The 15,513-nt window shown below is 42.0% G+C and overlaps 1 protein-coding gene across 1 annotated transcript in view; it reads left to right on the top strand.

Moving 5' to 3' along the window:
- The window catches only part of MFSD8 (major facilitator superfamily domain containing 8), a 35,351-nt gene that overhangs the window by 6,500 nt on the left and 13,338 nt on the right, over positions 1 to 15,513 (top strand). Inside the window, exons 3-5 of the mRNA XM_004588203.2 lie at positions 2,425 to 2,468; positions 10,385 to 10,625; positions 11,434 to 11,547. Of these exons, the coding sequence (XP_004588260.2) occupies positions 2,425 to 2,468; positions 10,385 to 10,625; positions 11,434 to 11,547 (399 nt within the window). The remainder of the gene's footprint in view (positions 1 to 2,424; positions 2,469 to 10,384; positions 10,626 to 11,433; positions 11,548 to 15,513) is intronic.

The following is a 15,513-nucleotide window of genomic DNA, read 5'->3' on the forward strand; positions in this document are numbered from 1 at the left end:
CCATCCTCTGCTGCTTTCCCAGGCCATGAGCAGGGACCTGGACGGGAAATGAGGCAGCCAGCACACGAATTGCACGAATTGGTGCCAACATGGGATGCCGGCACTTGTAGGCAGAGGATTGGCCTTTGAGCCACTCACTACACCCTCATGTTGTCATTTTATAAGAGAAATAAAATACTGACATAGGCTGTAACATGGATAAATTTTGATGAGATCAAGTGAAAGAAGCCAGGCTTAAAAACCATATAACATGTGATCCTTTCATTTGGAAGTTCAGAATGGGAAACTGTAACATAGAAAGTGGTTGCTTAGGGTTGGTGAGAGAGGAAATGCTGGGTATCAGGGCAGTAGCTAAAGCTTGTTGGGTTTCTTTTTGAGCAGTGTGAAAATCTTCTTAAATTATTTGACATTAAAGTTGTGTATGTCCATAGTTATCCTACAAGCTATTCACTTGTATGCTTTAAATTGATTAATTATACAGTATATGAGTTATACCTTAATGAAGCTGTTTGTATAAAATACACTTTATAGGTTTTTTTTTTTCCGCCCCCCCTTTATAGGTTTTTTTAAATAGATTTGTGTAACATGTAAAATTGACAATGTTAAGAGTTTCAGTTCTTAAGTAGTAAAGGCTGATAGACATAATTAATTTGCTTTTAAGATATGGTCATGTTGAAGTAAACTGATTCTTTACAGACACTGCCAATTTAGATGATGCTTTTGCTTCTTCCTAGTATTCACCACAGTGAATTATCTTTCCCAGCCATACAGACTGGAAGCCTGATATTCCTGTCTAAGTGAACTGTCTTTCATTTATTTCTGCTAAAAACAAACAAACAAAATGGGGCCTGGTGTTTTAGCCTAGTGGCTAAGGTCCTTGCCTTGCATGCACCAGTATCCCATGTGGACACCAGTTTTAATCCCAGCAGCCCCAGTTCCCATCCAGCTCTCTGCTTGTGGACTGGGTAGGCAGTTGAGGACGGCCTAAAGCCTTGGGATCCTGCACCCGCACGGGAGATCTGGAGGAAATTCCTGGCTCCTGGCTTCAGATTGGCTCAGCTCCAGTCATGGCAGCTGCTTGGGAAGTGAATCATCAGACGAAGATCGTCCTCTCTGTTTCTCCTTCTCTCTGTGTATCTGACTTTTCAATATAAATAAATAAATAAATAAATCTTTAAAAAAGAGAGAGAGAAAAATGAATAAAACTGGGGCCAGCATTGTGGCACAATGAGTTAAACCACTGCTTATGCTGCCAATAGCCCATATTGGAGTGCATGTTCTAGTCCTTGGTCCCATGCTACCTGTTAGACACCAGGATGCAGTTAATGGCTCTTGGCTTCCTCCTGGACCAGACCTGGCTGTTGCTGCTGTGTGGAGAGTAAGCCAACAATGGAAGATTTATCTGTGTATGTCTCTCCCCCTGTCACTCTGATTTTCAAGTAAATATATTTTTCAAAAAGATTTATTTTATTTTCACTGAAAAGAAAGATTGTCAGAGGGAAGGAGAGGCAGAGAGAGACATCCCATCTGCTGGTTCAATCCCCAAATAGCCACAAAAGAGGAAGCTGAGCCAATCTGAAGCCAGGAGCCAGGAGCCAGGAGCTTCTTCAGGTTTTCCACGCTGGTGCAGGGTCCCAAGGCTTTGGGCCATCCTTGACTGTTTTCCCAGATCACAAGCAGGGAGCTGAACAGAAAGTGTAGCAACCAGGACATGAACCGATGCCCACATGGGATCCTGGTGTATACAAAGTGAAGATGTAGCCACAAGGCTATTGCATAGAAGGGCCCTTCAAGTAATGATTTTTTTTTAAACTGAATAAAACTTTCAGTAATTTCCATTTGCAGTAAAAACCTGTGGGTGTGAAGAAATAGGTCTTCTGCTTGAATAAGTTCATTAAGGCCAGGGACACTGTAGCTGTTTGTCATTTTCAGGCCTTTAGTGTTCATTATCTTTCTGACAATTAAAATCTCATTATTTGATAAAGTTGGCCTTTATCCATACATTGTAGATCCAGAATGAGATTTTGAAGTTCATGCTTTAGGGGTTGGTGTTTAATGTAGCAGTTTAGGTGCCCATTTCCCATATTGGAGTACATGGATTCGAGTCCTGGCGCAGGCTTCTGACTCTGCCTTCTTGCTAAGGCAAACCCTGGGAAGCATGGGAAATGGCCTGTGTAGTTGCGTTTCCACCACCCACAAGGGAAATCTGTAGCATATTCCTAGATTCTAGCTTCAGGGCCAGCCTACCCCCCTGGCCATTTGGACATCAAACCGGCAGGTAGGAACTCTGTGCTTCCATCTTTCTGCCTCTGAAATACATTAATTAAATGAAAAAATAAAATCCATGCTGTATATCCAAAAATTGTATCTGCAATGGTGATTAAGCCACTGTAAGACTAACTAACCAAATTTGCTTCCTTACAGGGTTTTCTATTGTGATCATGTCAATATGGCCGTATCTCCAAAAGGTTTGTATATTTTAATCTATTTTGAAGTGATATTTTCCAGAGAGTCTCTTTAGAATTTGTGGTTTTCATCTGTACTAAAATAACTTGAGATAACTGTGCCTCAAAAGAGCCTTGTAAGTAAGAAGATCCTATGATTTTTCCTTATGCAAAACAAAAGAATTTTGAAGTAAAACAGATGCTATCCTGGGAAAACAGAATTATATCTAGAAAGTCTCAGGCAGATGTAGATGTATGGTCACCTACTTATCAGCCACTTTTTCATCCTGCCACTGTCTCTTTCCTAATATAAAGGAACCTAGTTCAAACTCCCTAAATACATAGATAACAGTTTGGAGGAATAATTTCATCCTATTCTCATTAAATTAGTTTGGGTTGCCAAATAATATTGTGAAGAAATCATGTGGTCATCTCTCAGGCTCCTCAGGTCTTTGCATGCTTTTTTCCTTTTATTCTTTTTTCCTTTTATTCTTCTGTCTTCTCTGCATCCCTCCTGCCCGCTTCCTCCTTAAAGACTTTGCTTTAAGTTCCACACTCTGGAAAGCTTTCTTTGACATCCTTCATCCTAGAGGGGTATGAAGGTGTTGCTATGTATAGATCCAGCCAACTACAAAATGAAAGTATTTGAAGAAAATTGCATCACAATCGAAGACGTATATGTTTTTCCTTGCCCTTCTTCTTTAAACAATGTAGTATGACATTTACACCTTATTAAATATTGCAAGTTATTTATAGATGACCTAGAAGATTTGAGAAGCCAACAGAGACTTTGGTCAGTGAGGGTCTAGAACAATCCCCTGATGATACTGAAAAACAGCTGTATGTCCATACTCCATAACAAGGTATAGACTCCTTGGATCCAGCATTTGAAAACTCCTAAATGAATACATTTATTGAATACATTAATTAATTACTGGTCCTTTGGTATTACAACTGTTTCTTTTCTGGCAAAAACAGTATGATATTTAGCTTTTTAAAGATATAATAATTACCATATGCCAGACACACCTTTTACATCCACCATTTTTTGATCTTCATAATAACCCTGGAAAGTGACTCTTTTCATTCTTGTTTAACAAATGAAAAATGCAGGTTCACAACAGTCAATGTGAGTCAGACTGCTTATGATCTACATCAAAGAATTGTAAAACCTAATATATACTATACTAATATATACTTTTAAGACCCTATGCTACTCAGAAATGGGGCGGGAGAACAGAGAAATCTTCCATCTCCTTAGAATGTGTGAGGAAGACGTGAAGTATAACCTATCAGGAACATAACAGATAACTTATAGACAACAGACTCAAAACAGCATTAGACAATAGTAAAACTACAAAGACATGCAGAGGGAATCAAGAGCGATCCTAACAACCTCTTAATGGAAGGTCATATGCACAAAGTAGGGAGGGACCGCAGAGAGGAGCAGGTGGACAGGAGGAGGCTTGTATCCCAACACTGGAGACTCCCAAATCCTCACCAAGAACTATCAGTACAGGCACCAAGGACTACATCCCAACTGCCAAGGAGACCAAGGGGAGCTGGAATGCCTTCAGAGGCCGAGAACGCTGAGGTCATCCACCCCCGTTTGGATCTACCATATGGGATGGAAGAAGCCCAAATCCTTCTTCGCAGGATCCAAGGTCATCGGAACAACAGCCAGGAACCCTGAGCAGTCCGCAGAAACAGAAGAACAGTAAGATTCCTTCGGGACTAGGGAGAGGAGCTTTCTCTGGTCCTCACTTAGTTCCAACTTTGGATCCCCACCCTCTCTGGCAATGACCATCAAGGTCGCTCCAGAGCCCCCCACCCCAAAACACACACACACACACACACACACACACTGGAATATATAAACAGAGAACAAGGAAAGCTTGGAACCAGACAGGAAACAGCGTGGACTCATATATACCTTACTAGGTAGGACACAAAGATTAGTTACTCCTCACTAAGGTATTGAAGATTTCTCTGCACACCCCTCCTAAAACTGTTCTGCACTTCAACTGTTGACATATGCCTGTTAGAGTTATAAGCCAGTTTAGACTATCCCAAAGTCTGCCAAGTTTAGCAAAATTAAGCTTCAACACTATAAACTGCTGAATGCTAAAATGAAAATAGACGCGAGACAGCTGAATAGTACCCTATAGCCATTTTAAGGTGTATAGCAGCCCGTTCTGTGTATAAATCAAAATTGAAATGTCAATGAAGTAGTCACAGGATGCGGTTAAGAACTTGCATTTTTTAACATATTGGTTACTCAATACATGTCAATTAATTCCATAATGTTGTAAATTGTTGATGTTGTGCTGGGGCTTCCAATTGATCGGTATGATATTCTGCCAGCTCTGCTTTCAGACCAGAGATGGTCTCCCCAAGAAGCCATTGAATTTATCTGGACAATAAGATGCTGGACTCTATGCTTGCAATGAAAGAATCTTGGCTGAATTTGAACTGTAATACTGCAACAAGGTGCAGGAATCCACCATGGGGGGAGGGCATGGGGAGAGATTGGGGGAATCCCAGAGCCTATGAAACTGTCACATAATGCAATGTAATCAATTAAAAAAAAAAAAAAGAAGAAGAATGCAGGTTCAGAAAAGATAGGTGCATGCCCATGATCATGTATCCAGAAAACGACAGAATCAAGACTATCCAAACAAAAAATTGACTCTCAAACACATTTCTATTTCACATACTAATTTTTAAATTATTGATGTAAGGCTACTGTTTCTTTTAAGAGAGATTATGCCAAATATTACTTAGCTTCACAGCCAACTGTATGGGGTCAGTGTGTGATGTATTGAGTTAAGCCACCATCTAGGATGCTGGCATCACAAAAAGCATCAGTTTGGTCTACCTCTATCTCTAATCCAGCTCCCTGCTAGTATACCTGAAAAGAAGCAGTGGAAAGGCCTGGTACAATAGCCTAGTGGCTAAAATCCTCACCTTGCATGTGCCAGGATCCCATATGGTCACCAGTTCGTATCCCGGCAGCCTCACTTCCCGTCTAGCTCCCTGCTTGTGGCCTGGGAAAGCAGTCTAGGATGGCCCAATGCCTTGGGATCCTGCACCCGTGTGGGAGATCCGGAGAAGGTTCCTGGCTCCTGGCTTCAGATAAGCTCAATTCTGGCCGTTGTGGTCACTTTGGGAGTGAATCATTGGGTGGAGGGTCTTCCTCTCTGTCTCTCCTCCTCTCTGTATATCTGACTTTCCAATAGGGAAAGTGAATAAACCTTAAAAAACAAAAAACAAAAACAAAAAAACAGTGAAAGATGGCCCAAATACTTGGACCCCTGCGACTCACATAGGAGATGAAAGTGGAGTTCCGGATTCCTGACTTTGGCGTGGTGCAATCTGGGCTGTTGTAGCCATTTGGGTAGTGAAACAGCAAATGGAAAATCTCTATCTTTCTTTATGTGCCCTTTCTCTCTCTGTAAGTATGCCATTCAAATAAATAAACCAAAGAGCCATCTCTGAGACAGATAAATATGGCATATCTTGCTTTCCATTTCAGCCCTCTTCCTGTCCCCCCGCCAAAAAAAAAGATAAAGAAATTTGGTAATACCATGAATTTGTACTTCCTGGTCCTGGCTGATAGGCATTAGTCAAGTGATTCCATAGGTTGTGTTGTCCAGAAATGGAATTGACCTCAAGGGAGGCTCACTCTTAACACACAGATTTTGAACTGAAATGATAGATTTATTCCCTAGACTATATGACTCTTGTGCTTATTATAACAGTACATATCATGACAATAAACCTGACAGTTAGTAAAAGAAAATACTAAGATGTAGGTGTTCTTATATAAGTGGCACTCAATGAGTTATATACTACATGTTGACATCATATGGACCTAAGCACTGTGCCTGTATAGGCTTCATTCTTACAGTAACTCTGTGAAGTTACCCTCATTTCACAAATAAAGAGATAAGCATATTGTTACTTTGCCAGCTACTGAAGACTTTTTAGAATCGGTTATATAGGTTCTTGATGGCAGGGACTGTGTTGATTCATCTTTGCATTCCTACTGGCTGATGTAAGTCTGGTTAGATAGAAGGCCTCAATAACGATTAATTGAAGGAACAATTACCTCTAAGTTGTTGAAAAGATTTGCAGCCATTTCCTTTTCAAAATGCTTTTTTTTTTTTTTAAAGATTTCTTTGTTTTTATTTGAAAGGCAGAGTTAGAGAGAGAAATCTTCCATGCATTGGTTTACCACCCAAATGGCCACCAGCTGGAGCAGTGCTAATCCAACATCAGGAGGTTCTTCCGGGTCTCCCATTTGGGTTCAGGTGCCCAAGGCTTTGGGCCATCCTCCACTGCTTTCCCAGGCATGCTGGTTTGCAGCTATTTATAAGCCATCACAGCACAGCTAGAACTAGACTTTGACTATCTCAATATGATTGCATTTTAGTAAAAGAACATATTAAAATTCAATACAAACCCTTTCGGGTTTTTTGTTCTTGTTCTTTTTTTGAAAGTCAAAGTGATAGAGATGGAGAGAGAGAGAAAGAGATAGAGAGATATCTTTTATCTGCTGTTTCACTCCCCATATAGTGCAACAGCCAGGCTAGGGCCAGGCCAAAGCCAAGAGCTTCATCTGGGTCTGCCAATGCCCATTGACATGTATGAGAGCTGAAAGGGATGTGGGACAGACTGGACTAGTCTACTGCACATATTGGCAAGCACGGGAACCAGGGTAGGGGCAGGCCTGGTGGGGGTTATTATGGGTCGCTCCGACTAGGCTGTAGGTCCCACTGGTTTATGAGAGGGCCGAGTGTGTGCTGGGCAGAACCAGGCTGGACTGCAACACCCATTGGTTCCAGTGGAAGATAGGGCTGGAAACAGAACTGACCCAGCAATTGCAACCACCAGCTGATTGGGGCAGTGGACTGTACCGGGCCCTGTACTTGCCACGTACACATAAGAATCTTGTCTGGGAACATCTCAGACAAAGTTTCTTTGGGGATCTCCCCAACTGAACTGCCGGACTCAGAACCCTAACCACGAAAAGACAGAGGACAGAACAAGTCAGTCAACCACCTCAGCCATATGTTGGCAGTGAGATACTGGGCAAACGGAGACTCTAAGGTGAACTATGTCAATCAGTGGATTCTTCAGCGACCTCATCGTGCTTGGAGTGGTGAGAGTGGCAGCAATTCAGAACTGTTGAACTATCAAAACCACTTGATCAAGACCCTCGGAGCATGCCCCACATCAGGGACCTGGGATGTGTGGGAGACTGGATGGGGCTTCTCCGTTAAAATCCCCCTTTACCTCAGATACAGGAAAAAAACAATGTGGAAGTAATAGTCTTACCCACTTTCCTGTAGTCCTTGAAACTTTTTGCCCTAATTAACTATGTAAAGATTGTCAAAAATAAAGGAAATAAATGAGAAATATACCAGACTTTTAGCAGGTTCCAGTTTTCTAGTCACTGGGAAGAATAGCGTGCAGTTAAGGGACGGGCATTGGGCCTGGCAGCTATGATGCCTGTTGGCACCCCTGCCTCTCATATTGGAGTGTCATGGTTTGAGACCTGCTCTTCCTCCAGTTCCAGCTTCTTACTGATGCACATCCTGGGATACTCAAGTTCCTGACCCCACCACCCACTTGTGACACTCAGAATGCTTCAGGCTTCTAGCTCTAGCCTGGTCCAGACCTAACTTTTGTGAGCATTTGGAGAGTGAGCCAGCCAAGGGAAGACCTCTTTCCTCTCTACCTTTCTTTCTCTTCCCTCTTTTTCAAATAATAATTTTTTTATTTTTAAATAAAACTTTTAAAAGTTTGAAAAATGTGCTTTAATTAATACACAATTAAAATAAAAATTGCCAAAAAAAAAAAGAAAAAATGGGCCTGGTGGCGTGGCCTAGTGGCTAAAGTCCTCGCCTTGAATGCCCCGGGATCCCATATGGGTGCCGGTTCTAATCCCGGCAGCTCTACTTCCCATCCAGTTCCCTTCTTGTGGCCTGGGAAAGCAGTTAAGGACGGCCCAAAGCTTTGGGACCCTGCACCCATGTGGGAGATCCAGAAGAAGCTCCTGGCTCCTGGCTTCGGATTGCCTCAGCTCCAGCCATTGCACTCACTTAGGGAGTGAACCATCAAATGGAAGATGTTTCTCTCTGTATATCTGCCTTTCCAATAAAAATAAATAAATCATTTTTAAAAAATTCCCTTTGTCTCTTTCTCTAGCTCAGTAACTCTGATTTTCAAAGATAAGTAAATAAATATATATACATATATATATTTAAAATTTATTTTAAGTATATGTGCTGCTGAAGTGAGCATGATTTATTTGTTTTTATTGGAAAAGTAGATACATGGAGAAAAGGAGATACTGAGAAATACTTCTGTCCACTAGTTCACTGGTTCACTTTTCAAGTGGCCATAATGGCTGGAGCTGAGCTAATCCAAACCCAGGAACCAGGAGTTTCTTCTGGTTCTCTCACATGAGTGCATGGTCCCAAGGCTTTGTGCCGCCCTTGACTGCTTTCCCAGGGCACAAGCAGGGAACCAAATGGGAAGTGAGGCAGCCAGGACAGGAACCAGCCTCCATGTGTGATGCCAGGTGTGCAAAGCGAGGATTCTAGGCTACTGTGCCAGGCCCAAGTAAATAAATCTTTAAAAAGAACTTTTTGGGGAGACTTCTGGTGCAGTGTTCAAGTTGCTGAGTGAAATGCCCACATTACATATCAGAGTGTTTGTTCTCGTCCTGGCTACATTTCTTTTTTTTTTTTTTTAAGTTATCATTTCCAATTTATTTTGCAAATATTTGCTAACATCTATATTCCTGAAGCTTTACTATTAAGGAATGTAGAAATACTGTATAATGGCATGCAATTAAATGTCTCTATCCAATTCCAAGTTCATGAATTTCTTGGAAAGTTACCATGGAAAACAAACCCTTCAAAAGAATGTCCCACCTCCCTCTAACCCGCAGCCCCAGCTCAGTAGTGCACCTCTCCTAGGACAGCACTGCCACAGCTGATAACCAACAGTGTGAAACAAAGTGTGATAAACTGGCTACATTTCTGATCCAGCTCCCTACTACTGTGCACCTCTGGGTCAACAAGTTGTGGCTCAAGATCTTGGGTTGCAGCCGCTTAATGTGGGCCCCCTGGATGGAACTCTAGGCTCTTGGCTTTGGCTGACTAAAATCTAGTAATTATGAGCATTTTGGGAGGGAACTAACAGATCTGTCTGCGTTTGTTTCTGTAGCTGTCCCTTTCAAATTAAGTATATTAATAAAGTTTTTATACTTTGATATAAAACATTTTAGATTTTCTGTCATGTGCATTTTTCCATGAACTCTTTTGAATATATATAAGGCAAAGTGATAGAGACAAGAAAGAAAAGGGGTTCTTGCATCTGCTGGTGTACTCCCCACATGCCTGTAACAGCTTGGGCTAGGTCAGGTCAAGCAAGGCCAGGGGCCAGGTACTCCGTATACATCTCCCACATGGGTGGCAGGAACCCAGACATTGGAACCTGAGCAATTGTGTTGCTACCTGTTGCCTCCCAGTGCATTAACCAAGAGCTGGTTTGGAAACAAAGTAGCTGGGCCTCAAATCAGACTCAGATAGGGGACGTGGATGTGCCAAGTAGCACTTTAACCTGTACCACAATAACCACCCAATTATCTTTTTAATAAGAATTTTATGAATCATTAACTTCCATAATCATTGGAAAACAGAAACTTTCCAAGTGTTTTTTCTTGTGTATTATAAAATATTAGCACATTTAATGGTGTTGTCAGATTTTTTAATCCCTTGTCAGAAGAAATAGTGTCATAGAACCTACATATTCAAATTGATTGTATCATTTAATAAGAAAATGTTTGTGGTCAGGCTGATGTATTTAGATTTTAATTTTTAATTTTCTTGGACAACAATTCTTAAAGGATGTACTTTCTCCTACAGATTGATCAGACAGCTGATGCAAGTTTTTTGGGCTGGGTTATTGCTTCATTTAGTCTTGGCCAGATGGTAGCTTCACCTATATTTGGCCTATGGTCTAATCATAGGCCAAGGAAAGAACCTCTCATTGTCTCCATCTGTATCTCGGTGGCAGCCAACTGCCTCTATGCTTATGTCCACATCCCAGCTTCTCATAATAAATACTACATGTTGGTTGCTCGTGGATTGGTGGGATTTGGAGCAGGTAATATGTTTTTTTTCTCACTGTTTAATAATAAAAGCACTTCCTCAATATTTAGTAGTGAAAAAAATTGCTGTTCTTATATTCTATTTTTTGTTTTTCAAAACTTCAACTGTGTGTATTATTCTTCCTTTTGTTACCTAAGAGGAGCTTCTTGTGAAGGAAAAGATTTATTTCATGCTAGTTTGGAGGTTGCAGCTCAGGGTCTGGCAGCCCAATAGTCTGGTGTCTGGAGGACACTGGTTATGGTGGTGTGGAAGAATGACCGTGCACTGAGCTAGGGAGCAGGAAGAACATTGAGGCAGAACTGGAGCATAAATCATCACCCCTCCATTGCGAACCACTCTCTGAGATTAGGCCCCCTCAGTGGCTTAAATGAATCTCGCCAGACCCACCTCTCACCGGCCTGAATTAGGTCAAGTGTCTACCTTTAATCCATGAGCCATTAACATTGAGACCTCAGAGTTTAAACATCTGTATAAGGAAGGGGGAGCATCAGTGCCCCTACAACATTGTGTTTTCATATTACTAAAAGTCCTGTGTTCCATTGATTGATGACTTGGTTCACCTCAATCATTAAGAAGTAGCAAAGAGGGGTGGAGGGATGGGGAGGGGAATGGGAAATCCCAGTGCCTATTAAACTGTGTCATAAAAAAGAATAAAAATAAATAAATAAATCTTAAAAAAAGAAGAAATAGTGACTATAGTGTTGGCTAAATATGTCTTCTATATAGAGTCAAATTAAGTTTAATTTTATTAACTGGTAGATAATTTTCTTCATTTTGGATTACTGTTTTTTCTTTCCCCTTAGGAAATGTGGCAGTTGTTAGATCATATATTGCTGGTGCCACTTCCCTTCAGGAAAGAACAAGTTCCATGGCAAATACAAGCACATGCCAAGCATTAGGCTTTATTCTAGGTCCAGGTAAGTGTTTTCTATTTGGCATTATTTCAATCTAAATTGAGAGAACCTTTGAGATTCAAACATTAAATAAAAGTTAAATGTAGAGTCTTACAATTGAAGGGAAGGAGGTGAAGCTGATTATATTTTATAAAGATTTGTTTGAAAATTGGAGTTTGGGGCTGGCACTGTGATGTAGTAGGTCAAGCCACAGCCTAGGATGACAAATTCCTATATGGATGCTGGTTGGAGTCATGGCTGCTCGACTTCTGATACAGCCCTTTGCTAATGTGCCTGGGAAAGAAATGGAAGGTGGCCCAAATCTTTGTGTCCCTGCACCCATGTGAGACACCCAGAGGAAATTCTAGGCTCCTGGCTTTGGATAAGCCCATCTCTGGCCATTGTGGCTATTTGAAAAGTGAACCAGTGCATGGAATGTCTCTCTATATATCTCTCCTTCTCACTTTGTAATTATCATTTTCAAATAAAAAATGTTTTTAAAGATTTATTTTGTTTTTATCGCAAAGTCAGATATACAGAGAGGAGGAGAGACAGAGAAAGATCTTCCGTCCGATGATTTACTCCCCAAGTGACCACAATGGCTGGAGCTGAGCCGATCTAAAACCAGGAGCCAGGAACCTCTTCTTCCAGGTCTCCCACACGGGTGCAGGGTCCCAAAGCTTTGGGCCGTCCTCGACTGCTTTCCCAGGCCACAGGCAGGGAGCTGGATGGGAAGTGGAGCAGCCGGGATTAGAACCAGCGCCCATATGGGATCCTGGCGCGTTCAAGGCGAGGACTTTAGCCGCTAGGCCACGTCAACAGGCCCTCTAGTAAAAATTTAAAATAAATAAGTTTTATTTTTTAAAAAAAGAAGTTTTGGTTAAAGAGAGAGGCAAAGACAGGAAAAGAAAAGCCTTCTTTCTGTTGTTTCACTCCTCAGGCTGAGCTCATCCAAAGCGTGGAGCCAGAGACTTCTGGCTCTCTCCTACAGGTAGCACGTGGGCCCTCTGTCACTGCTTTCCCAGGCTATTAATCGAAAGTAGGATTGAAAGTGGAGCAACTGCCTCACGAACTAGATCTCATATGGGATGCCTACATTACAGATGGCAACTTCAGGTGTAGTACCACAACACTGACTCTGGGTAATGAATATTTTTGATACAGTAGTGAGGCTAGGCTCATTTTACCTTGACACTAGTTCCCTAGATTAAGTACTGTTGATCCTATGAGGATGCCAAGGCCAAGAGAACCTAAATACACTGTTCGAGGTCATGCAGATAATAAAACGGACGTCTGTGTGTTTACTTTTTATTGCAAAGTTAGAGGAGGAGAGACAGAAAGATCTTCCATCCAATGATTTACTCCCAAAGTGACCACAATGGCCAATGCTGCACTGATCCGAAGCCAGGAGCCAGGAGCCTCTTCCGGGTCTCCCATGCGGGTGCAGGGTCCAAGATTTTGGACAGTCCTTGACTGCCTTCCCAGGCCACAAGCGGGGAGCTGGATAAGAAGTGGAGCTGCTGGGATTTTAATCACGGCTCATATGGGATCCCGGCGCGTTCAAGGCGAGGACTTTAGCTGCTAGGCTACTGTGCTGGGCCCTATTTATAATTTTTTCCAAAAGATTTATTTATTTTTGTTGGAAAGCTAGATTTGCAGAGATAAGGAGAGACACAAAGATCTTCCATCTGCTGGTTCACTCCTCAAGCGGCTGCAACAGCCATAGGTGAGGTGATGTGAAGCCAGGAGCAGGGATCTTCTTCCGGGTCTCCCACGTAAAAGCAGGGTCTCAATGTTTTGGGCTGTCCTCTATTGCTTTCATAGGCCAGAAGCAGGGAGCTAGAAGGAAAGTGAAGCAGCCTACTGGGACATGAACCAGCGCCCATGTGGGATCCTGGTGCATGCGAGGCAAGGATTTGGCCACTGAGTCATCAGGTTGTACCCTCTTTATTTCTACGTTTGTCTTTTCTAAGGTTGATGGAAATGGGAGATTTTTTTTTTCATTGTTTCCTTTGCGGTTTAAAGGCAGAGAGACATAGAGAACTCTCCTCTGCTGGATCTTCCTCCAAAAGTCTGTAATCTCTCAGGCTGGACCATGCCAAAGTCAGGAACCAAGAACTCAATCCATGTCTTCCACATGGGTGCAGGAACCTAAGAATTTGAGCCTGATTGCTGCCTCCCAGGGTCCTCATTGAAAGATGGAATGGTGACTGTGACTCAAACAACAACACTCTCACATAGCATGCAGATGTCTTTTTTTTTTTTTTTAAGATTTGTTTATTTTTATTGCAAAGTCAGATATACAGAGAGGAGGAGAGACAAAGAGAAAGATCTCTGTCCCATGATTTACTCCCCAAGTGACCGCATCGGCTGGAACTGTGCTGATCCGAACTCAGGAGCCAGGAGCCTCCTCCGGGTCTCCCACATGGGTGCAGGATCCCAAAGCTTTGGGCCATCCTCAACTGCTTTCCCAAACAGGGAGCTGGCTGGGAAGTGGAGCTGCCGGGATTAGAACCGGCGCCCATATGGGATCCCAGGGCGTACAAGGTCAGGACTTTAGCCGCTAGGTCATGCCGCAGGCCCAGCATGTAGGTGTCTTAACCACTAGGCTAGATACCCATTCCTGAGCAATTTTTAAAAAAGGCTTACTGTCTTTCTAGAACTTTCACTCACAAACTCACTTGATGAGTTTATACTGGGGTGGGTGTTTGTTGCAGTGATCAAGTTACCACTAGTGGCGCCCACATCCAGTCCCACCTTCCTGCTGCTACACACACTGGGGCGGGGGGCGGGGGGCAGGGAGGGCAGCAGATGATGGCTGAAATAGTCAGGTCCATGTTGGGAGACTCATGTTGAATTCTGGGCTCCTGGCTTTGGGCTAGTCAGCTCAGCTGTTTGCAGGTGTTTGAGGAGTGAAGCCATATATGGAATATCTTTCTGTTTCTGTGTCTCTCTGCCTTTCAAATAAAATGAAAAAAAAAAATCCTTAAAGTTGGTATTTAATACATTCCCAGGGCAAATTAATTTTCTGCTGAGCAGTTAGTGTTTTAAGTTTAAACAATCTGAAAAACTGTATAATTGGTTTATGCCTTAAATATTGCTGTAATGAATTTCAGCTCAGTTTATGTGATCATTAACACTCCTTCCTTATCCATTTTGATTACTTCTTTCTGTTTTACCAGTGCTAATTCAAATGCTAGTTCTTTCAGCAGGAAAGACTCTAGTTCATCATTTACCACATGTAATGTTTCTCTCTAGTATTCTGGAACAAAAACAGAATAATTGCACCTTGATACTGCGTTGTGAAGTGTACGAGGACAGGCCAGGGTCTTTTCTGTTATCACTCTACCGTGTGTATCTAGCACTGTACCGTATATACACTGAAGTTTTCAATTAACATTGTTTACCATCTTAGAAGCGTTCTGAAGATGATCTCATTCAAAACCTTCTGTTATAGGTGGGTGATTGTAGCTCATAATATATTGGGTGACTTTTCCAATAATGATAACTATTCAAGAAACACTAACATTTGTTGCGGGATTACCACGTTTTTGGTACTATTCTGCATACTTAATTCACTTTAGGGTGTCTTAATCCTCATCCTGAAATAATGTTCAAATTATTGGCAGAGCCATATACAGAATCTAAATCAGGGGAGAAGATCAGTACAGTCTCAATACAGTTTTTATCACAGATACAAATTTAAGATTCATTACATATAATTTTGTTTCTGTTTACATGGTAATATTTACAGTATTTTTACCTATAAGGTTCTTTCTTTTTTTTTTTTTTTTAAAGATTTATTCATTTTATTACAGTCAGATATACACAGAGGAAGAGAGACAGAGAGGAAGATCTTCCGTCCAATGATTCACTCCCCAAGTGAGCAGCAATGGGCCGATGCACGCCGATCCAAAGCCGGGAACCTGGAACCTCTTCCGGGTCTCCCACGTGGGTGCAGTGTCCCAAGGCATTGGGCCGTCCTCAACT

The sequence above is a fragment of the Ochotona princeps genome, chromosome 7 (genome assembly GCF_030435755.1).
Source record: "Ochotona princeps isolate mOchPri1 chromosome 7, mOchPri1.hap1, whole genome shotgun sequence".
Taxonomy (NCBI): Eukaryota; Metazoa; Chordata; class Mammalia; order Lagomorpha; family Ochotonidae; genus Ochotona; species Ochotona princeps.